The sequence below is a fragment of the Pleurodeles waltl genome, chromosome 7 (genome assembly GCF_031143425.1).
Source record: "Pleurodeles waltl isolate 20211129_DDA chromosome 7, aPleWal1.hap1.20221129, whole genome shotgun sequence".
In the NCBI taxonomy this organism is placed as follows: Eukaryota; Metazoa; Chordata; class Amphibia; order Caudata; family Salamandridae; genus Pleurodeles; species Pleurodeles waltl.
This window is the reverse complement of record NC_090446.1, coordinates 158,325,922-158,346,914: the sequence shown is the minus strand read 5'-3', so window position 1 is coordinate 158,346,914 and position 20,993 is coordinate 158,325,922. Positions and strand designations below refer to the sequence as shown.

The 20,993-nt window shown below is 41.5% G+C and overlaps 1 protein-coding gene across 1 annotated transcript in view; it reads left to right on the top strand.

Moving 5' to 3' along the window:
• STAU1 (staufen double-stranded RNA binding protein 1) overlaps positions 1–20,993 on the top strand; it is a 145,537-nt gene that overhangs the window by 32,023 nt on the left and 92,521 nt on the right. Inside the window, exons 4-6 of the mRNA XM_069201616.1 lie at positions 1,399–1,467; positions 9,023–9,179; positions 11,696–11,834. Of these exons, the coding sequence (XP_069057717.1) occupies positions 1,399–1,467; positions 9,023–9,179; positions 11,696–11,834 (365 nt within the window). The remainder of the gene's footprint in view (positions 1–1,398; positions 1,468–9,022; positions 9,180–11,695; positions 11,835–20,993) is intronic.

The following is a 20,993-nucleotide window of genomic DNA, read 5'->3' as shown; positions in this document are numbered from 1 at the left end:
TGACCTCTGGTGGTTGGAGGACCACACCGCACTAACCCCCAGGTGCCGCAGTGAGGTACGATTGCCTCAGCGGCCGCGGAGGAGCAACAAGCATTCCTGTGACCTCACCTGAAAGGAAATCGATTAGCGATAACCACAGGCAGATAATATTAGAGAGAGTCTTATCTAGCCTAACAGAATATATTGGGGGAAAAAAAGCAGCGTAGGGCCAGAGCAATTATCTCGGATGTGGGAGTAGAAAACAAAGAGGATGTGTCTATGGTGGTGAAGGACTATATGTATCACACGGACTGCTTATTGGCTGTTGGATGTTTTGCTATTTGTTGAATTTCCCCACTGTTTGTGGGAAATGTAGTTTTTTGTATTGGCTGCTGTTAATGAAGTGGTGGAGAAAGAAGGCATAATCCTCACCTCCGGTCCTGACATAGAATCTTGCAGTGGTTACAAATCAGGAATACACTCTTGGTGCAGTAACATAGTAATAAATGTGCAGTGCCACATAAACACCTGTTTGAGCTGCTTGGTGATACGTGCATCACATTATTTGATTTTGAGTACAGCAATAGCCGCATTCATGTACTCTTACAGTTTACAAAAGGTAATCCTTTTATGCGCACATTCTGCACAATGGTAAGACGGAATCTGTATCTTTTACTATACACATTGCATGAGGATGAAAAACTGAACAGACTTCAAGTTTGCCTTATTAGTCTCTTGTCTAAGAATTTGTGATACTTAAAAGCAGTGTATAGCTCCTCCTACAACAGTGTCTATTACAGCACAGAACAAGAGTGTTTGCGGCATGGTAATATTAGTTAGGGTAATGAGAGGGCAAGTGCTAGCCAGACCTGGGGATCCCGATGGAGAACAAGACTTGCTACATTGTTAAAGGGTGTTGGTGCACACATATTATACAGTTATTTACCCTGTTTCAATCCATGTATTAATATTAATGCTAAGTAGCCAGATTTGCTATTTATGGACAAGTTGCACATGAAATTTGTGGCTTACATTCCACGATTATCTTTGGAAAGTGCTTAACCTTTGTGAAAAGGTAATGCAGTTAAGCAATTCCAAACAGTAATTGCATTATGGCTGGGTATTGAAGCATTAACCTGTGCTTTTCGATTAGCACAGAAGGTGAAATCAGAGATGTTCATGAACATAACTTCATAAATGCTGCTATTCCCGGGTTCAGTGGGTTTAAAAGTGGTGGACTTTGCACAATGAGTTTCTTCACTGTGTAAAATGATGTATTGAATGCCTGTTTAATTGATTTTAGATCAGTATTCTAGTTGTGATTGTGAGTCTCTCAGCGGAGGAACCTGCCCCTAAAACTTGGAACATTCTCTAAAGCAACTGAGAAGAGCTTTTGACTCCTTCTCTCCCACTTCTCAGGTCATTCCACTAGGACGGTGGCAGGATTTCAGCCTTCTTGAAAGAGTGGGAGAAGATCACCCAAGACAAGTGGGTATTTTCTGTTGTCATGAGTTTACTTAGTAGAGGTCTATGAGGCCTTGTTTAGTTCCCTCCCCTCCTTTCAAGAATCTGGCTAAATTTAGTATAGTCTAAATCTGCTCAGTTTTCACTACATAGATTGTCAAGCTTGTATGAACTCAGTAAACGTAGGTTTTCAGGCTTACGAGCCTGTGAATGAATGATCCTAGATTGAAGCGCATGGTTACCCAACTAGAGCCTTCTTGCACTGCTGGATACACAAATTAAATTTGTCTTTTGCTGAAGTCTCATCTATAGTAAATGTGACCTGTTATTGAGCATGTAGACTTCTCAAGGAGCAGGTTGGGGAGAAAAGTAACCTAGGTCACGTACCAGTGGACATATATTTTAACTTCACTTCAACTAATTGCCTATATGTAATCTTGTATTTTCTCACTATTGCTCGATTTTTGTAGCATCCAGCACTGACTGTTCAAAGCATAGTTTATAACGTATATTTAACAACATTTAATCATATTATAGTTATTAGAGCCATTTTGTAAGGTGCCTTGCACAAAGGTTTCTCAAGTTAGAACTTCTACCAAACCTCCTTTTAGAGATGTTTGTTCTATAAATGCATTTGTAAATGTTGACATTGAATTATTTTGCTCTTAAAAATGGCATATATTTTATGTTTGATTTGTTGGAGAATGTAATTTGTAAATGAGTAAAAAAAAAACGACATCAGAGAACATTAGCCATCTAGGTGTAATAAACACTCAAATCCATCTATTTTTGAGAGTCAAAGAAAGAAACTTAAAGAAAAATGTGTGTGTGTGTCAACAACAATTTGTAACTCATATAGCCTCTATCAACAGAACACGTGTTATTCTTGGGTAACATTTGAGTAACAGTTTCATAGAGTAAAATGAACGGAAAATTGCTTATGCTTAATACCTCCTACTGTCTATAGTACTCTCACTTATTCAGCTATACTTTAAACCCCAGTGTAACTATATGGAACACAGTTAGGATTTTGAATATGCAGGTGCCTTTGGAAGTGTTAAGATTTTCTTTTACAGAACCTAGATTAATTTTTGGGTAGCTTGCTTTGATGGCAGGATACCCTATTGACAGAATTTGACAGTTTCAGAAAAATGAATGTATATCTATGGTTCTAAACGTTTGCATACCTAGACTACAGTAAATTAAACTGTACAAGTGAATCAAAGTACAATTCTGATTAATACTTTTAACCACAGATTACTCACCTTAGACTTTCTCCCAAAACCACTTCAGAAGTGACCGAAGAGACCTGCATATAAGTGCCTTCCCTGTTTGGTTGAAGCCTCCATCAATACCAACACAGACTCCACTTTTGGCTCCCCAACAGATTCCACTCTGGGAGCTAAATATGCTCCAGTCTTCAAAGTCATCCTAGATTATCCGTGTGAGAAAGTAAAACCATGTTCTTTTGAAGAACCTTTAATTGAACACCTTCCTGTGGCTCAGAGATTTGCTCAGATGAAGTGATTGTTAGGCTCGGACTTTGATGTATTCTTTAACACCTGATTAGGGTTATGGCCACACAAAAGAAAAATCCTTTCTCGTTGTAAACTGACACCGGCTGTACTTCCCCTGAAGGGGACATACCTTACCCCTCTGGCCCTCTTAAGAAGTCTTTTTATTCACCAATTTGATTTTAAAAGCAGCAGAACCTTTAAAATTGAACATGCACAGGCAAAGTCTTACCATTTTGATAAGTCTTGCAATTCTCTTCTTCTGTGCCAAAGTCTTTGCTTCCAATTAATGAGGTTTTTTTTTTTGTATCTGTCATGGCTGCATGATGATAACCGTTTTTGGTCCCACCAGTCTGTAGGCAAATAGCCAGATGCCTTCCACGGTCTTGCCAGCTCCACACCAAATTGCCTCCTCGTCTAGTAAGTCCATGCCCTGTGTGAATCAGAAAAACATAGTCATTGACCCACCAGCCCACTTTGAAAAGCTATTGACTGATTTTGTCAGCAATTGGTTAAGAGATCCTAAAATGTGCTCTGGCTCCTGTGAGTGTGGTGGGTAGATCCATATAAGCTATGGTCCACCTGTGATCCGCAGCCGCTTCATATGATTTCCAGGCAACCCTCAATGGCAAACAGATGTTCAGAGAGAAGGCAAACTGTTTTTGGGTTGCTTTTAAGAACATTGGAGCTATAGCTCGCAGTGAGCCTTGATTGTCTCCCTAGCAAGACTATCCGCCAACAGTACAGGATATTTCATGGCTATTTCAGGAAAATACAGTCCTGGCAAAGACAACATTCCCAGCCAATCCAGAGACCCAGTAAATGGATTGTTTTCTTTTGGGGTGGGTGTGGACCTCAGGGATGCGATCACCAGCAGAAGATTCCGTTTCTGACATTTAGGGCTGGCTTTGCTGCTTCTAAATTTCTCTGATTTCCTTGTACCACCATTTTCTATTTTGGGTAGTGGGGGAGTAACGTGTCCACCGTTTCCATCACTTGTGAAACTATCACAAAAGATTCCTCAATTATCCAGCTAATCTTTAAAGGTTGTGCTCTACCCTTCCCTTTTCTACCCTCCTTCACATCCTGATGGTCAACACGTCCCTCAATTTTGCAAGTGGAAGTCCTTGACCTGCAGAGAAAAGGAACCATAGTGCTGCTGCCTAAAAACAGAGAATGGGGTTCTACTCCTTTACCCTCATGGCCCCCAAGAAGATAGATTGGATCTCTGCCTTCTGAACTTGTTCATTTGTTAAGGATACTCTCACTGAGACAAGTTTTGCTGGCTCTAAATGCGCAGTTAAATTTACCCAGTTAATGTCTCTGGGTAAATTTGTCATGGTTATCATGGGTTTGACTACTGCGAACAAAGCTGATGTGATGTATAAGTTTTGACACAAAAGGTTTCATTATCATTGCTGTACTCTTTGAAAACACGCTGGTATTGTGGTTCAAACAGCTACCAATGCCTTAGTAGCTTCCTTTATTATCTGTATTATTGGGTATGTTTCTTAGAATGGTTGAATAATTTCTCGAGGGAATTGGATTGTTTTTCTTTAAAAATCAGATGTGCACCGCTTTTTTTGGTTTCCCTATAAATATTCCAGTAATTGAATAGGACTCTGGAGCTGTTTTGGGATGGTGCATTCTTGAATGGTATTTTCTATATTCTCACTAGTCCCAGGTAATGCGAAATCAGCAATCACGTCTCTGTCCCATTGAGCAAATCTGGAAGACTTTTTTGAGTTTGAACCATCAGTACTGCAGATAGAAGCTAATCATGCTATTCCTTCACAGTGGATGTGTAATTCGTTACTTTAATCTTGACCCCTGGAGCCTCCTCATCTTATTACACATCTTCAAAAATCAAGTCTCTCTGTTAATGGTAATAGAGTTGCTTGGTGTCAAGTAAACTTAGTTTTGCTTCCCCTTTGAATAAATCGTCAATCTTGCCTCTTATGCATATTTTGCCCCTATTCCTCGTAGGGCACTGGTGCTTTGTGTCTGTCCTCAACTGTGAAAAGGCCTCTGTTGCTGAAATTTAGACATTTCTCTTTACTGTTTCTTATAAATGTTTATCCACAGCTCTTGGTTCTTACCTTATACATGTGCCTAGAATGTATACTAGAACTCCTTGCTGTTGCTATCAAGGAAATAATATTTGATAGTTTCAACAGTATTCTTTTTCAGGAACTGGTTATGCAGAAAATTACCCTTGAAATTCAAGGCCTTTTCTGATGTTTTAAGTTGAAGTGGAAGAATGGTATGCCTGGGCATAATCGGTTGAGCGCTTTTCAAGAGATTTCAGACTATAGGTTGTCCCTTAAACTTTAATGACAAAATAGGATTTAATTCCGTAAAGAGTTACATAGCAAGTTTAAAACTCTTTGAGGAGTGGAAATTACATGCAGAGTAACCCAGAATACAGTTATCCAAATTGTTTACTAGGCAACAGTAGGAGTGGAGCTTGAGTGTTTAGGGGACTTTGGGATCCTTCGAGTACCTTTCTTTGGTGCTACGAACAGATCTTTCTGTGTGTGTGAAAGTGCATTTAGATCACCTGTATTTGGGTTGCCAGAGGAGAACATGGCGCTGACTTTAAAAAGGGAGGGGGGAAATACTGGTGTTTATTTTGTTCATGAGCATAAATTGAAAACAGCGGTATTCTTCTCTAACTTACTTTGAATTCAGTCAGCATCTACCTTGGAGTCCAAACTAACGTCCTCAAGGAGTAGTTCATACCCTTGCAAATAAGGTTCACAACTTAATATCTTTTTTTAAATTACAAATTAGTCTTTAGTAAAAAAGGGATATCCACACCCATGTCAGTCTAGCTAGTCTTTATTTTGATTTGGAGAGGCAAGTTCAAAGTCTGCGGAGTCAGGAATGCGACTGCCCAAGACCATCTGGGGCCGTCCGCCTTCATGATTGAAAGGATTTGGAGAGGGGATAGAAGGATTCTTAAATACCCTTTACCACAATATATTATTTGGATGTCTCATTACAAGCATCATCCATCTGAGTACTCCACCAGTTAAAATAGAACTGGTTTCACTGTAGCAGGATAATTTAAACCCATTTTGGTCCATGTTATTTGTGTTTTCTTTTCTTTTTGATGGACAAATAATCATTAAAGAAAAGTGAATACAATTCTCTTTTAACTAGTTGCTGCAAATAACACGCACTCTTTACCTTGCCACATTAACCTCCTGCAGCTCATCCTGTTTTGAAGGAAAGACCTATATTTATATGGGAAGATACAAACCGTTTTTAAGAATATCCAAATTAAGTCGTACCATGTAAAAGAGAAGGGTGTCCAGGAAAAATCCAAGAACATGGGAAAGTTATTTTTCATGAGGTTATATAAGACTTTTCCCTACTCAGTTGCTGAAAATTAGTTGAGAGATGTCCCATTTATAGGAGATTATTTGTGATTGTGCAATGATGGCTCTCATCTACTGAGTCTGTGCCAGGTTGTTAGGTGAGAAACATGGACAGATTAATCATATCAACAAGAATTCGCTTTATGGTGTATTGTTAATTTTAGGTAAAAATACCAGGACAATAACCTGTCGTCTGTGTTTTTTTTTTTTTTTTTTTAGGAGCTTTACAGTTCAGGGCTTCATAATCAGAGCATAGATATCCATTAATGCTAAGCTCAAATAACATTTAAATAGCAGCTGATTCAGTCAGTGTTATGTTCAGGCAATGTCCGTAAATTGAGATATTTTGCATAGGAGCTCTTGTGTGGAGAAAAAAGTTGAGTCACTAATATTTGCAAACTTTTCTTTATTTCAAAATCAACACATTTCGGTAATCTAGAGTATCAGCTCGTTATTCACTGCTACCTTGAATTCTTTGTACGATGTCCCTGCAGACCAAACTGCCTCAATATGAAGCGTCTACCGTGCATTCTGAATGCGTCTGTCCTAACTTTCTGCATGGTGTTTCGTGTTACTTTACTTCAGATGAGATCTACTCTCAGTTGACAGCTTTTAAAGAACCACACTTCCTAAATGTAAGATTTTCAAAAATGCTACTTCTCCCTAGATTGTTCGCTTTACTAGACCAAATTCCAGCCTTACTTGTGCTTGACTGGTTGAGTATTGTAGGACAAATTGTCCTGTGTGTTTTGCATCGAAGCAAGTCCATCCACATCTGGTTCAGGTGAGCTAATTGCTTTCAGCATAAAGCTAGGATTTGGATTGCTCGTATACATTTTGTCCCTGCCGAAAGGAAAATGTTTGAGTTTACTCAGATTAAAAATTTCAGTGGACGTTCCTTTTAACTATTAACACATTTACATTTTTATCTGTAGGAGATGAGCCTCATCAAAAGAGATTGTTCCATACTTCATCCACTAGACAGAAAGTGAAGCAGTGCATAACCAATATTTAATAGTTTATTTGGTTCTATTTCTTTTTTGTGTGAGTGTCTCTCTTTGAAGTTTATGATGCGCCTTTCCCTTTGGAAGCATCATATCTATAAAAAAGTGGTTTACTGAAGCTGTCGTAGAGGGCCGGCAACACGTGCCAGTTGAGATGCAGTTAACTCCAGGTTGTAGTGATATACAGGACTGAAATAGTTTCCTCAAGGTTCTCATCTTTTTTTGCAGTTCATTTTTGTTACATTAAAGTTAACCCATCATTGAAATCTGTGAACCGGACAGGAGCACAAGAATCCAAAGAGTGTGAGCTGCATTCTACAATGCAAATGAAGCGAAAAAAACTAATTGCAGATTTAATTCAAAATGTGATGATGTCGATATTGCTATCTCCGGCCCTTCACAGAGAAACTTTAACTTGGCCATGTGGAGCTGAAGAAGAGTTTGAATAACTTCCACCTCTCTATCAGTCCTGCTAAACTTTATTTGCTTGTTTTGATGTTTCTTTAATTTTCCAAGCGTGAGGTCTCCAGTGAGCATTCTGTACTGTCTTTACAATGTTGAACAATTGTGCTGCTGTATACCTTCCATCCTTTCTGGTAACCTGCACTGTTTTTGTTTAGATAACAAAGCTGCCCAGTGAGGTGCAAGGATTATTTTAGAGAAGCTTGGTACATCTGTGAAAGGGATTTGTTGGAGGCTGGTAGAATATGGTCTTCAAAGCGCTAAATTTTAGTGTAAATTCCCATTGTAGCAGATCAGTGAATAAATGAGAAATCGTTGTAAGGGTAAGCTAGACAATGCCAATGTAAAGTTTTCCTGTTCATGAGAGAGAGTTTGTCAGGGAATGAGTGCTTGACAGAGGCCACCAGCCTTGTTGATGAGGCTGTAGAGATCCTCCACTTTTAGTTAAATACAGGATTGCATCTGGTTCAGGCTAAGTGTAGTTGTGTTTTTTTTTTTTTGAACATTCATTGATGTATGTATAGCTGCATTTATTTCTAACAAGAACGTGGTGGAATAACATTTTACTTTTTGCCTTTATTATAAATGAACCGATCATAGGAATTTTATTTCTCGCTGTCCATTCTTTCTATATGCAACTCTATCTATAACTCAAAATGCTCCCTACCACTTTCTGATGTTATTTCCATTAACCTCTAACTAAATCACACATTATGAATACTCCGGCTTATGCCATTTTTACATGCTAGGCTTACATCTTGCTGTATTTGGTTTGTTCTACATTCTCTCAAAGAGCTCTGCGTAACTGCTACTGTAACTGCTTGACAAACGCACATATTCAAATAAAATCAGTTTACCCCTGCCAACGTTGTTTTGATACTTAGGTTTTTTAAATCTTAGGGAGGAATTCCTTGCTTGCTTTATGTAATAAAAAATAAAAAAAGAAAAGCTGGAGGCGATAAACCCATGCAAGTTACAATCTTTGTGGGCTTCCTCCTTTGTGGCTTCCAGGCAGTGTTAACTTGCGTCTTCTAAGGTGTGCATCTTACCTCTGGCTCTCAGGGGGAAGGTGTGCTCTAGGATGATGCTGTCTGGCTGGTAAGGGATTGTCTTTTAATTTATTGTATTCTCTTATGTGCTACGCCATTTGAAGTAGTAATCTATTTTGAGATTAAGTAGAACTAATATTCTGAAGTTTTTTTTGGGGGGGTTACAGGTGTTTACAGTACAGCTGACTCTTGGGGACCAGCACTGGGAAGCTGAGGGAACCAGTATTAAAAAAGCTCAACATGCAGCAGCTGCCAAAGCCTTGGAAGGGACAACGTTTCCCAAACCTTCAGTTCGCCCCACTCGTGGTGAAGGAAAAAATCCAGGTATATTCATGGTCCTAATTGTAAAAGGTTATTTATTGGTGATTTCTCTTTATGGATCCTAAATGTACTGCTCTTCAATGACCATACACATAAACCATCTTGGTTTAAAAAAATAAAACAAAAAAATAAATCCAGCCCATACCACACATTAGATGTTCCCTTACTCGTGTATAGTAGTCCTTTTTATCTGACCTGCTGCTCAGGATTGAGGGATTCCTTATGTAGTGCTCTCTCCTCACAGTACCATGAGTAAGACATTTCTGATCTGTTCTACCTCCTTGACTGTGTCTCACCCTTAGCTGCATGTACATATTCTTCACCATGCAGGTGACTACCCTGTTCCTTATACTGTTGGATGGGAACTCTCTGTGCTGCAGAGACTGCCCTTGTCTGATCCTAATCAAATCCACAGTAATCTTTATTTACGCCACAAGGTCATATTCCTGGTCCTAACTTCCTCTTGCACTTCCCCTTCTCTCGTGCGCAACGTCTTATTGATCCTTTGACAGCAAAGATCACCCCCTTCCTGCTCCTTGAGTATCTATTTGAGGACACTTTTGTATTTAATATGACCGAATACAAGGACAGTAAATGCACCATTTGGATATTAAAGACCAGAAAGTGGGTCAAAAACGATCAAAACAATACCTTCCAGTGCCAAAGTCCATCAAAGGGACAACAGACAATGCCAGCATTATGAACATTATCCCTCAGCAGCTGAATTTCCTATGTGATCTCTCACAGTACATAAAATCAAATACAAAATCCCTGCAGAGAGGACTGAGAGAAAAGGTGTTAAAACTTTATCTGGTAGACTAGAGGATGCAGAAGAGTGGGACAGTTACACAGAAGACAACCAGAATAATCTGGGGGGGGGGGGTGAAATACGACCTCATGGTGAAGAAAGAAGACACTCTCAAGAAGAACCTGAAGACAGGAACAGACGAGGGAACTTGAGGGTTTTTGGTCTCCCAGAAGATTTGGAAAAGGAAGCAGAGTACTGTGTAACAACCTCCTCAGGACAAAAAACAAGGTTGCGTGTCACTGGAAATTTTAAATCCAGGCTAGTTCCCCTGTCCAAAGTGGGAAAGGCAGCCTCCTGTGAAGCCGTAATGTTAATCCTTATGGGTATGTTTTGGGGCCGTCGAGCACTTGTGCTCATGCCGCCAATAGTACAGCATTCTACGTGAATTGTAGAGAACCTGCCATGCCCCTCCGGCAGCTGAACGCAGTATCAACATTGTCCAAATGGCGTCAAACTCTAGCCTCACCATGACTTCATCTTGTGTAGGAGAACTGTGGTGCTAAAGCACGAGGGGATGCTGCAAATTTGAGGAGATCGTTACACATAAGCTGAAACACGTTGACACATGCCCATAGGAACACAACTACAATTAATAAATTACACAAGGACTTACACCTGAAGATGATGACGTCTTTTACCCTTTATTGGACATTGATAGTCCTTTGTCCTACCAATAGGCTTTACCAGATAGTAAATTGGCTGCATGGACACCCCTATACTTAAATATCAGAAAACAGGATTGATGTGCAGATTGACTTTTACATACATATAATGAATTGCATGTTAAATAAATTTGTGTTGGTATATTACAGAACTGCTGTATGAAAAGATTCAGATGCGTTGTTGCTTGGTTGTGAAAGAGTTTGTGCATTAGAACTTGACACAGTGTTCTTTGGCTAAATAAGTATGCCAGTCTAGTAATATGCTGTGACTTATTCTTGACGAAATAATGTGTTGAATTTATCCCTACAGAGACACTCTTTTACTATACCTTGAGGCCAACTCTGGTATTTGGTTTAGACCACTCTCATGTCCAACTCTTAAACTTTTTGCTGGTGGTCTTTAGACCATCTACCTCTACCTACTCTTCTCTGGTCCCAGCCTCCAAAAGATTACACTGCTAGATTTTTGACATCTTTACCATGGTCTTTGAAACCACAGTTTGGTCAGGATTGAATACTTATTTTTTCTTTGGGCAGTTCAGCCTTCTGCTTTGTGACTGCACCCTTACTACAACCCACCCTGCTTCCTTTTACCATCTTACGTTTTGGGGAGAAAATCCGGTTCTCTGCCCTGCACACGGTTATAATCCCTCCTTCAGCTTGTTCTAACTTTTCTTTTGATACAAAGTTTTCCATCCATCTCTCCCTCTATGACCTATATTCTGAAACCATTCATTGATATGCTGCCCCAAAGTTCTGCAAATATATTTCTAAGAAACCCATCACTGGATGCTCCTGCAATCCAAACGTACACAATCTAATTCATATCTTCACTGGATAGTATCTGGTGCTGCTCACTGTTGCACCCTAAAGGACTGAAGAATATGTGCTACTTCTGGATTGTTTCCCTTGTGAAAGTATAACGAAGATGAAAGCCATGTTTGCTTTGCTAATTGTAGCAGTAACATAGTGTACAGAAACTATTGAATTTACTAAATGCAGTGCAGACCGTCAAGACTATAGCATAACTATAATTGTTTGTTTCCCAGACAGTGTAACCCCCACAGTTGAACTGAATGCACTTTGCATGAAGCTTGGAAAGAAACCTTTGTATAAACCTGTTGATCTGTATACAGGGATGAGATCCCCCTACAACTACAATATGAGAGGTGGCGGTTATCCTCCACGGTATGTACAATACTAACATTCAGTAATGATTTCTATAGTGTATGAATTGTAAAGCAATCTTTGGTGCCATGCTAAAATGCAGTTCCCATTTACATTCGTGATGCTAAGAAATCGCTGTATTCTAGGAAAAGGAATGTTTTTACTCTTTGATGGATTGTGAAACTCCCAGAATACAATGCTCTTCTATGAGCTTTTTGTCTGTGGTACCTGTTCATTAGTCATCAGTATTTAAAGGTTTAATGTGGCTTGCTCACTGGAATTTGGCATAGTGTGTGTTATTTGCCCTCATTCCTCTATTTAGTGTGAGTTACACATAATGTAATTCTGAATTATTTGTATTACGTTCAAGGAGTTTCAGTAATTGAGACATAACTGAAGGAGAGTGTTAAATACTATATTAAGGTTGTCTTGTCTGTAGTGGAATTCAGTGTGTATTGTTATAGAAGTCTGAAGCATGTTTGCAGTTTTATGTGCTGGCAGAGTTATGGAAAGGGGTGTGCAGTGATTTCAACAGAAACCTTTTCCTAGGGAGTTGTAGAAAAGTTGGGAAAAAAGACACTGGGAGTAGGGATTTGTATTAAACTGTTCAAGTGTTAGTGGGGAAAAAAAAACAATAATTTGAGCTTTATATCAGTAACAGCGTTTGTGCATTTATTTTTTTATACATTTGTAATTTATGAATTGGGTGGTGCATTCTGTGTGTATTGCTCAATGTAAGAGTTTGGTAATAAGTGGGTGTAGGCATTAATGCAGATCGTTTGTGTACTGAACACCTCAAGCTAAATTGATTCTTAGCAGTCAAATCTTATTTACAGAACATAAATCAGTTAACTATTGTTCACTTGACAGAAAATAATCAGTCTTGATTATATAGCTTTGTAATCCCACACACAGTAATCTCTTTACTAGCCAGCCGATATGATCTTCCTTTGGTTTACATAAGAAGCCATAAAAGATGAAACATAAAAGATGTAAAACATAATTCATCAATTTAAAATACAACAATCTTAAAATGTTCAGTCATTGAATTGAAAAGGCTAGTTACTAATAGATGCATCTGCTGTTATATATTGTAGACGTGTCTCTTACGGGGCTAGTTGCTAGCTTAGAGGCAAACCTAAAAATAGTGTCCGCTGATTTATTTAACTTCTAGGTCTTAACGCCATTTGAGGCTTACAAATTCTGACACTGTCAAATTAATCCTGAGGTAAAGAAAAGTGTTAACTCTATGAACCTTTACATGCTTGATGAAAAACTGATGTCTTAGGATAATCCTTACAGTAGATCATTGTGACCGCCATATTAAGATTTACCTTTTGAGATGGGTTTTCTATATAGAGTGTAAAAGAGTTTAATAACATCTGCCAACCACCTAGTATTTATAACCTGGTTGTTTTCCTAGAAATTCTAAACCCTCTGTTTAAATAACTCTAATGATCCACTGACCTGGACCAATGGGAGCCCAAAACCTTAACCCCTAATTAATAATGACCCTACCTATGGGGCCTAAGCCCTCCAGTAAATGGATGTGGAAATCAGTGGGAGGTCAAGCTCTAAACCCAACAGCCACTAGAAGCCTGACCCTCTAGGCACAAATAGAAACCCAAATCCCATATTCAGTAGCAGGCCTAGCTGTGGGAACCAATAGAAGACCAACAGCATGTAGAACACGTAGCCTAAACACCTAATGGGGGTGTCAGCTCTACAACCAGTAGATTCAACCACAGCCCTTGGGACCAGTAGGTGTGTAATCCCTACTGCTAATAGAAACTCTAGCTTTGGTACCAAATAGGAGTCTTGGCCCCACACCTGATGGCAACGCTAGCTCTATAGATGAGATGACGTTAACCGTAAGGGTCTATACGAAATGGGAGGGGAGGGGTAAGGCGTGTTCAGGTGAGTCTGGGCTCAGCCCAATCAATTTGCCTCCAGCTGGTGTGAAGAGATGGCAGGGAGCTGGCACTCACCTCAAATGCTCCTTGGTTACAGACTGGCCCAATACACGCATTTCGGCTTCTCTTCAGCATTGCAGGTAAGGCCCAATTCTTACATGAAGTACTATTACACACTTAAAAATCCTTTGCAAAGCACCCCAAAAACGTTTCCATCCTCTGCACACGACCAGGAACGCCCTCTGCTGTTTACAGTAGTGGGATTTCCTTTTTTATTTGTTAGTCTTGGGAACAGAGAAAGAACTTCCTCTGCTGCCCGAATCATTTTTATTTTCAGTGTAATGAAGATTAGTAGTACAAGTGTTCTTACTAATTGTATATCTCTACGTTTGCTCCTTCCAAATGTTAAACAATGTGTAAGAAAGAAGTAATTTTGAGAAATACCCTGTAATTCCCTTGCTACTATGGGTGCCCACAAATTCAGAGGTGTGCAAATAATCCCTGTCACTAAACTCCCTATCTTGTGCCCATTTCGGAAATGCATAGGTTACCTTGATACCTATTTTTCATCATTTATATTTTGCAATATAAATTGCCCTACCTGGTGCACAATGTAAAACTATTGCAAGGTGCAGCTCAGTTATTGGCTCTGGGTACCAAGAGTTCTTGGAAAATCCACAAACCGTATATATTCCCACAACCAGAAGGGTCTAGCAAATGTAATGATATGTAGGTTTTGTGAATTGGCCATAATGATGAGAAGTTACAAATGAAATGTTGTCACAAATGCCCGTTTTTTTTTCCCTACTAATTTCAATATTTTTTTTATTTCAACATTTCAATCAATCAATCAATCAGTGCTTGTAAAGTGCAAGTACTCACTCGTTAGGGTCTCAAGGCGCGGGGGAGGAGGAACTACCAACAAGCCTTTGCAAATGCAAGAAGAAGCAAAAGAAGAGTCGCAAGGCTGAAGAGGACCAGCAAGGTCCAGGGAACTGGCCCTTGAAGGGGAGTCCGGGCTGACCCTCAGCAGTTGGGAGAGCCAGCAGAAACAGTTTCAGCCCCCACAGGCAGTCCACTGGCAGCAGGCACAGTAAGTTGCAGTGAGGCTAATCAGCACACCTGGAGAACAATCCCACGTCGCTGTAGCAGCAGAGAGGAGACTGTCCTTGGCAGGGTTAAGTGCTGGAGAGCGGGGCTACTCTGAGCCTGAAGATGCTTTTGAGCAGGAGTCAACAAGACTTGGTTGCTGCAAGAGTTTTGGTGCACAGGGTTGCTCTCCTACAAGGAGAGGCAAGGGCTCACCGTCTCCCAAGTTGGACACCGGCCAGAAAGGACCATCCGGGCTACTTGAGACCCCCACCTATGATGCAGGATCTACATGATTCCAGAGGGGAGCAGATCCACACAGCCGGGTGTTGTTGCTGTAGGTGCCTGCAGATACAGGGGAGCGACTTCTTCACTCTAAGGGAGATTCCTTCTAGTTTCCTAGTGCAGCTGAAGTCCTGGCGGTCCCAGAGGATGCACAGCCGGGAAAACGTTGCAGTTGCTGGGAGGAGCCAGTGAAACAATGTTGCAAGGCGAGGTCGTCTGAGTAGTTGCAGTCTTGTCAGTTCCTGAACTGTCCAGTTGGAGTTCCAGTGGCCAGGAGCAGAAGTAGACTATGCAGAGGAGTCCTGGTGGAGTCCTGCACAAATCAGGGGACCCATCTGCAAGGGAGTCCCTAAATAGCCCTAAAAAGGGGTTGGGTCACCTATCAGGAGGGGTCTCTGATGTCACCTGCGTGTCCTGGCCACTCAGATGCTCCCAAGGGCCTCTGCACATCTTGGTTTCAAGATGGCAGAATCGAGTGGTGACCTGGAGGAGCTCTGGGCACCACCACTGGGGTGGTGACGGACAGGGGAATGGTCACTTCCCTTTCGTTTGTCCAGTTTCGTGCGAGATCAGGGACCTGGGGTCCCAATCAGCACACCTAGAGAGGAGCCCCACGTCGCTGGAACAGCAGAGAGGAGACTGTCCTTGGCAGGAAGAAGTGCCTGAGGCCGGGGCTACTTGGAGCCTGAAGATCCCTTGGAGTAGGAGTCAACAAGCCTTGGTTGCTGCAAGAGTTTTGGTGCACAGGTTTGCTTTCCTGCAAGGAGAGGCAAGGGCTCACCATCTCCCAAGATGGACAGCGGGCAGAGAGGACCAAGGGGCCCACTCCAGATGACCACCTGTGATGCGGAATCTACGCGGTTCCAGAGGAGACCAGATCCACGCAGTTGGATGTCCTTGCTGTAAGTGCCTGCAGATGCAGGGGAGTGCCTCCTTCACTCCAAGGGAAATTCTTTCTGATTTCCTAGTGCAGCTGAGGTCTTGCTGACCCTAGAGGATGCACAGCTGGGGAGATGTTGCAGTTGCTGGGAGGAGCCAGTGAAACAATGTTGCAAGGTGAGGTCGTCTCAGGAGTTGGTCTTGTCGGTTCTTAAAGTGTCCAGTTGTGGGTCCAGTGGCCAGGAGTAGAAGTAAACGATGCAGAGGAGTCCTGGTGGAGTCTTGCACATCAAATCTAGAGACCCACCGGCAAGTGAGTCCCTAAATAGCTCTAAAAGGGGTTTATTCAGCTTTCAAGATGATCACTTATCAGGAGGGGTGTCTGATGTCACCTTCATGACCTGGCCACTCGGACACTACTGGGGGGCCTCTGCACATCTTGGTTTCAAGATGGCAGAATCAAATGGCCACCTGGAGGAGCTCTGGGCATCACACCAGTGGTGTTGGAAAGTGGTGTGGTCACTCCCCTTTCCTTTGTCCAGTTTCGCTCCAGATCAGGGACCAGAGGTCCCTGTACTGGTGCAAACTGGATTATGCAAGGAGGGCACCAAATGTGGCCTTCAAAGCAAACTGGTGGCTTGGGGAGGCTACCCCTCCCAAGCCTTGTAACACTTATTTCCAAGGGAGAGGGTGTTGCCTCTCTCTCTCACAGTAAATCCTTTCCCTGCCTGAGCTGGTCAACAGCAGGAGGGCATAAACTTGTCTGAAGGGCTGCAGTGACTCAGGCTGCCTGGAAATCCCCTGAAGACTGGTGAGAGCAGTACTGGGGGGCCCTCTAAGGAGCCCCCAAAATGCATGGAATCGTGCAACCAGTACTGGCAACAGTATTGTGGTATAATTCCGACATGTTTGATAGTGGCCTGTGTCCAGTACATGGATAAAATGGCTTCCCCGCACTTACGAAGTCCGGTGCAATGGAACTGGAGTTCGTAGGGGCACATCTGCTCATGAAGGGGTGCCCTCGCACACGGGGACCTGCACCCTGCCCTTTGGGCTGGAAGGGCCTACCATAGGGGTGACTTACAGTGTCCTTGTGTAGTGACCTGTGGTGAAAGGGTGCTTGCACCTTTGCACGTAGACTACAATGGCAGGTCTACAGACGCATTTTGCATGGGCTCCCATGGGTAGCGTAATACGTGTTGGAGCCCATGGGGGACCCCTGGTGTCCCAGTGCCCTGGGTTCCTGAGTACCATATACTAAGGACTTATAAGGGGACACCAGTATGTCAATTGTGGAGTGCATATAGGTCCTAGGTAACCAAATTTGGAGGGAGAAAGCACAATCACTGGGGCCCTGGTTAGCAGGATCACAGTGAAGACGGTCTAAGCACACTGATGTTAGGCAAAAAGTGGGGGTAACCGTGCCAAAAATAGGGTAATTTCCTACACACCTTCTTCCATATTTTCATCAACCCTGCACACTGCAAATATCTCAGATTTGTGGTTGCGGAAAATCACTACCAATTCAGAGTTATTCCCTTCAGGGTCACCACAGATCCCAGAGTCTTCAGAAAGTGCTTAGCATATGTGGCAGCACATCTCAGGAGGCCAAACTTGCACATATTCCCTTACCTAGATGACTGGGTCATGAAAAACAGCACATTGACACAATGTCACGCTCCGATGACAGTGGACCTTCTGCACAAGTTAGGTTTCACACTCCCACCTTCACTTCCTTTATTGTTGGCAGCCATTCCGGCCATAACAATTACAGATTAAAACACAGTAATCTAAAATTGATTATAAAATATACAATATATCAAAAACATCTATGGTTAATCATAGTTCACTTCTATTCAGACAGTCTTTGCAACACCATGACAAATGAAGCTATTACAGAATATGGCCACTAATACTCATAACCTTCCCATATCACTCATAAGACTATTAAGCTATTGGCTCTAATTATCCTAAAACTTACATTCTGCAAATACTTCATCTATCTGATCAACATTGGCCCAGTCTTCAAGAGTCACTTCGTTGATAGTGAACAGAAGTGACCCCCCCAACCATAACATCGCTATGGTCTGCCTACCCAACTGTTCTTATAATCTGTGATTTTAATAAACTAAAAGTGATAAAACTATACAAAATGTAAGGCTTTTATTTTCCATGCTTCATAAATATATGCTGAGACAGCCAGCACAATATCTTTGTCATCATTGCGCACACACAGGGCTTCAGCTTCCTTACAAGTCTTGACACCATGCTTTCTAAAAAGTGGGCGTAAAAACAGACGGCGCGAAGAAATTGTAAAGTGGCATAGTAGAAGAAAGTGGACAAGTGTTTCTTGGTCCCCCCTCCAAGTGGCAGGGACAGCGGGCCAACCTCCCTGTCTCAGCAATGTGCCATTTGTTAGTCACTGAGATCACTGGTAATGTGCCCAGGTGAAATTTGAGGTAGAGGGATCTTTTGTCCACCGGGTACATTGTGTCGATAAAAGTAGCTGGTTTGCATTCTGGGTTAAAGGATTGGTAACGTCTTAAAAAGAGTACAGATGAATTGAAGAGCCTCTGTGTTTTGTGGACCCAATAGGCCCTTATTACTGCGGGAAGACTGTCTGTCCTAATTTTTACTGGATGTACTCAGAAATCTTCTAGGTCCAGGGCCGTGAGTGTTGTTGTGACGTGATTAAACCAAGGTAGCTTTTGAAAGTTTTGAAGTTTCATGATGTCTTTATATGGTGTTGGATCCTCCTTGGACCAAACATGAAACCAGTATCTTATTGGTGCCAGAGCCACAAGGTTCTCGAATTTAATCATTTGTAAGTCTATTCTTATGGCATCCATTGGGGTGCCACGGCCTTGGCGAAGTAGGCAACGAATAAAATGGTTTTCAGTAATTTCTGTCTGGGATCTTTTTAAAGCCCCAGATTTCCACGCCATACAATGCTGCAGCCCTTGCTTTCATTTCATATGCTAGTATTGCATGTGTTACAGAGTGGTTCCCCACGGCTTTGGCAAATCTTGATACAGCTCCAGCTTTCTTTATTTAGGTGACATTGTTTTTTTGTGCCTGGTGGTTCCAGTTCATTCTATCGTCTACCTACCACCCAAATAATTGTAGGTTGTGACACGATTCAGCGGCCTATTCTTAACCTTGAAAGTTGCTCGCAGTTTCTGTTTTTGATTAAAAATCATGTACTTTGTTTTATGTAAGTTTATCGTTAGATTATTTGAAGCACAGAAGTCCTCTAAGCCCTGTATTAAATGATGCATTGCTACCTCAGTTAGTGCTAGTAGCACAGCATCATCCGCAAAGAGTAATATCTGTATACTATTGTTTGCAAATTTAGGCACATCTTGGTTTAAATTCTTCAATTTTTGGGCCACCTCGTTTATGTAACAATTAAAAGTGGGGCAAGAACGCACCCTTGTTTGACCCCTCGTTGGATTGGTATCTCCTCTGTGAACTCATTTTGCGTACTATATCTAACCCTTGTGGAATTTCCAGTATGTAATAGAATTAGGAACATTAAGATTTTTCTTGGGATGCCCATCTCTGCCAAGAGGTGCCATAGTTCTGGGCGGTCCACACTGTCAAATGCAGTCTGAAGTTCGGCGAATTTCCAATACAGCTATGTATTCTTTAGGAAGACCTATTTGGAATAAATTAAGGTCATTCTAAAAAGTTGGTCCACCATGCTTTGACCTCTCCTGAACTCCGCTTGGTATGATGATAGTAAATCTCCTTCTTCTAGCCAATGCGTTATACTCGATTGCAGAAGCTTGCCAAAGATTTTTCCCGCGCTGTCGAGAAGAGAAATAGGCCTGAAACTGCAAGGGTTGTCTCGTGGACCCTTTTTGTGAATTGGAACTATTATTGATTTTGTCCACGATGACTGAATGTCCTCGAGATGCCAGACGATATTATATGGTAGAGTTAAAACAGGTAGCCATAATGCTAGATGGCTGTGATAAGTGTCTGAAGATATTCTGTGTGGACCAGCTGCCTTACGTCGTTTTTGTGAGAGAATGGCTTGCTCAACTTCCTTTCCGTTAAATTCGAACTCTAGCATGTTGACGCAAGACATAGCATAGGTCTAATGTACAAGCATGGTCTGAGAGTTATTAATACAAACTGACTGATTGAATAAATGGCTTGTGGAAACTTTTGGCCATTGTCTCATGGTTCTTTGGCAGCTTCATTGTCTCGTAAGTGCTGGTTCTACTTACTGCCAGCCTTTGTTTATACCCTATTGGGTCCATAATGAATTCTGATGGTAAATTACTGTCTCGTTGATGTTGACCTGTAGAGCGATTATTTGGATCCATAAAGGCTTACATTGATACTATGTCATCGCCTTGATACAAAGCTGTAAAATGGCCAACTCATTGCTGTTTGATATTCAGTTCCAGGTTTTTTGGCGGCTCGTCGCATCCTCTCATGATTATTTCCCAAAAAGTTCTTGAGTTTCCTGCCGAGATTGCATCTAAAAGTTCTCCCCAGAGTTTATGAGGGAAGATCTTCATTTTATATTTTAATAGTTTTTTTGCGTTGAGACCTATAGGCTAAGAATTGTTTCTCATTTCTTTTGCTCTTGTGTCGATTCTGCAGAGCCTGTGAAAGGGGCTTTTTTAATTTTAGGCATTCGCCGTCAAACCACCCTTGATTTCCCAGCGGGATGTTTCTATCTCTCAACTTTTTCCTTTAACATTTGTTCCTGGAGATCATTAAAGTTTTGCAGCCAGAAAGGTGCATCGTCACCTGGCATGTCCAAGATTGTAGTGTGCAATACGTACCAGGATTCACTTGGAGGGAAGTTGTGGCGGTCACCCTCAACTACTGATTGAATATTTTTCCTGTTTAGACCTCAAGGCGATTGTTAGGCGATTTCTGCAATGCTCAGAAACGGCTTTCAGATGATCTGTACCTGGGTGCGTCATCTCCAATAGTAATGGATCGTGTTCACTTTCAATCCTGGCCTTATCTTTCAAGTCCTTGATGTAATGCC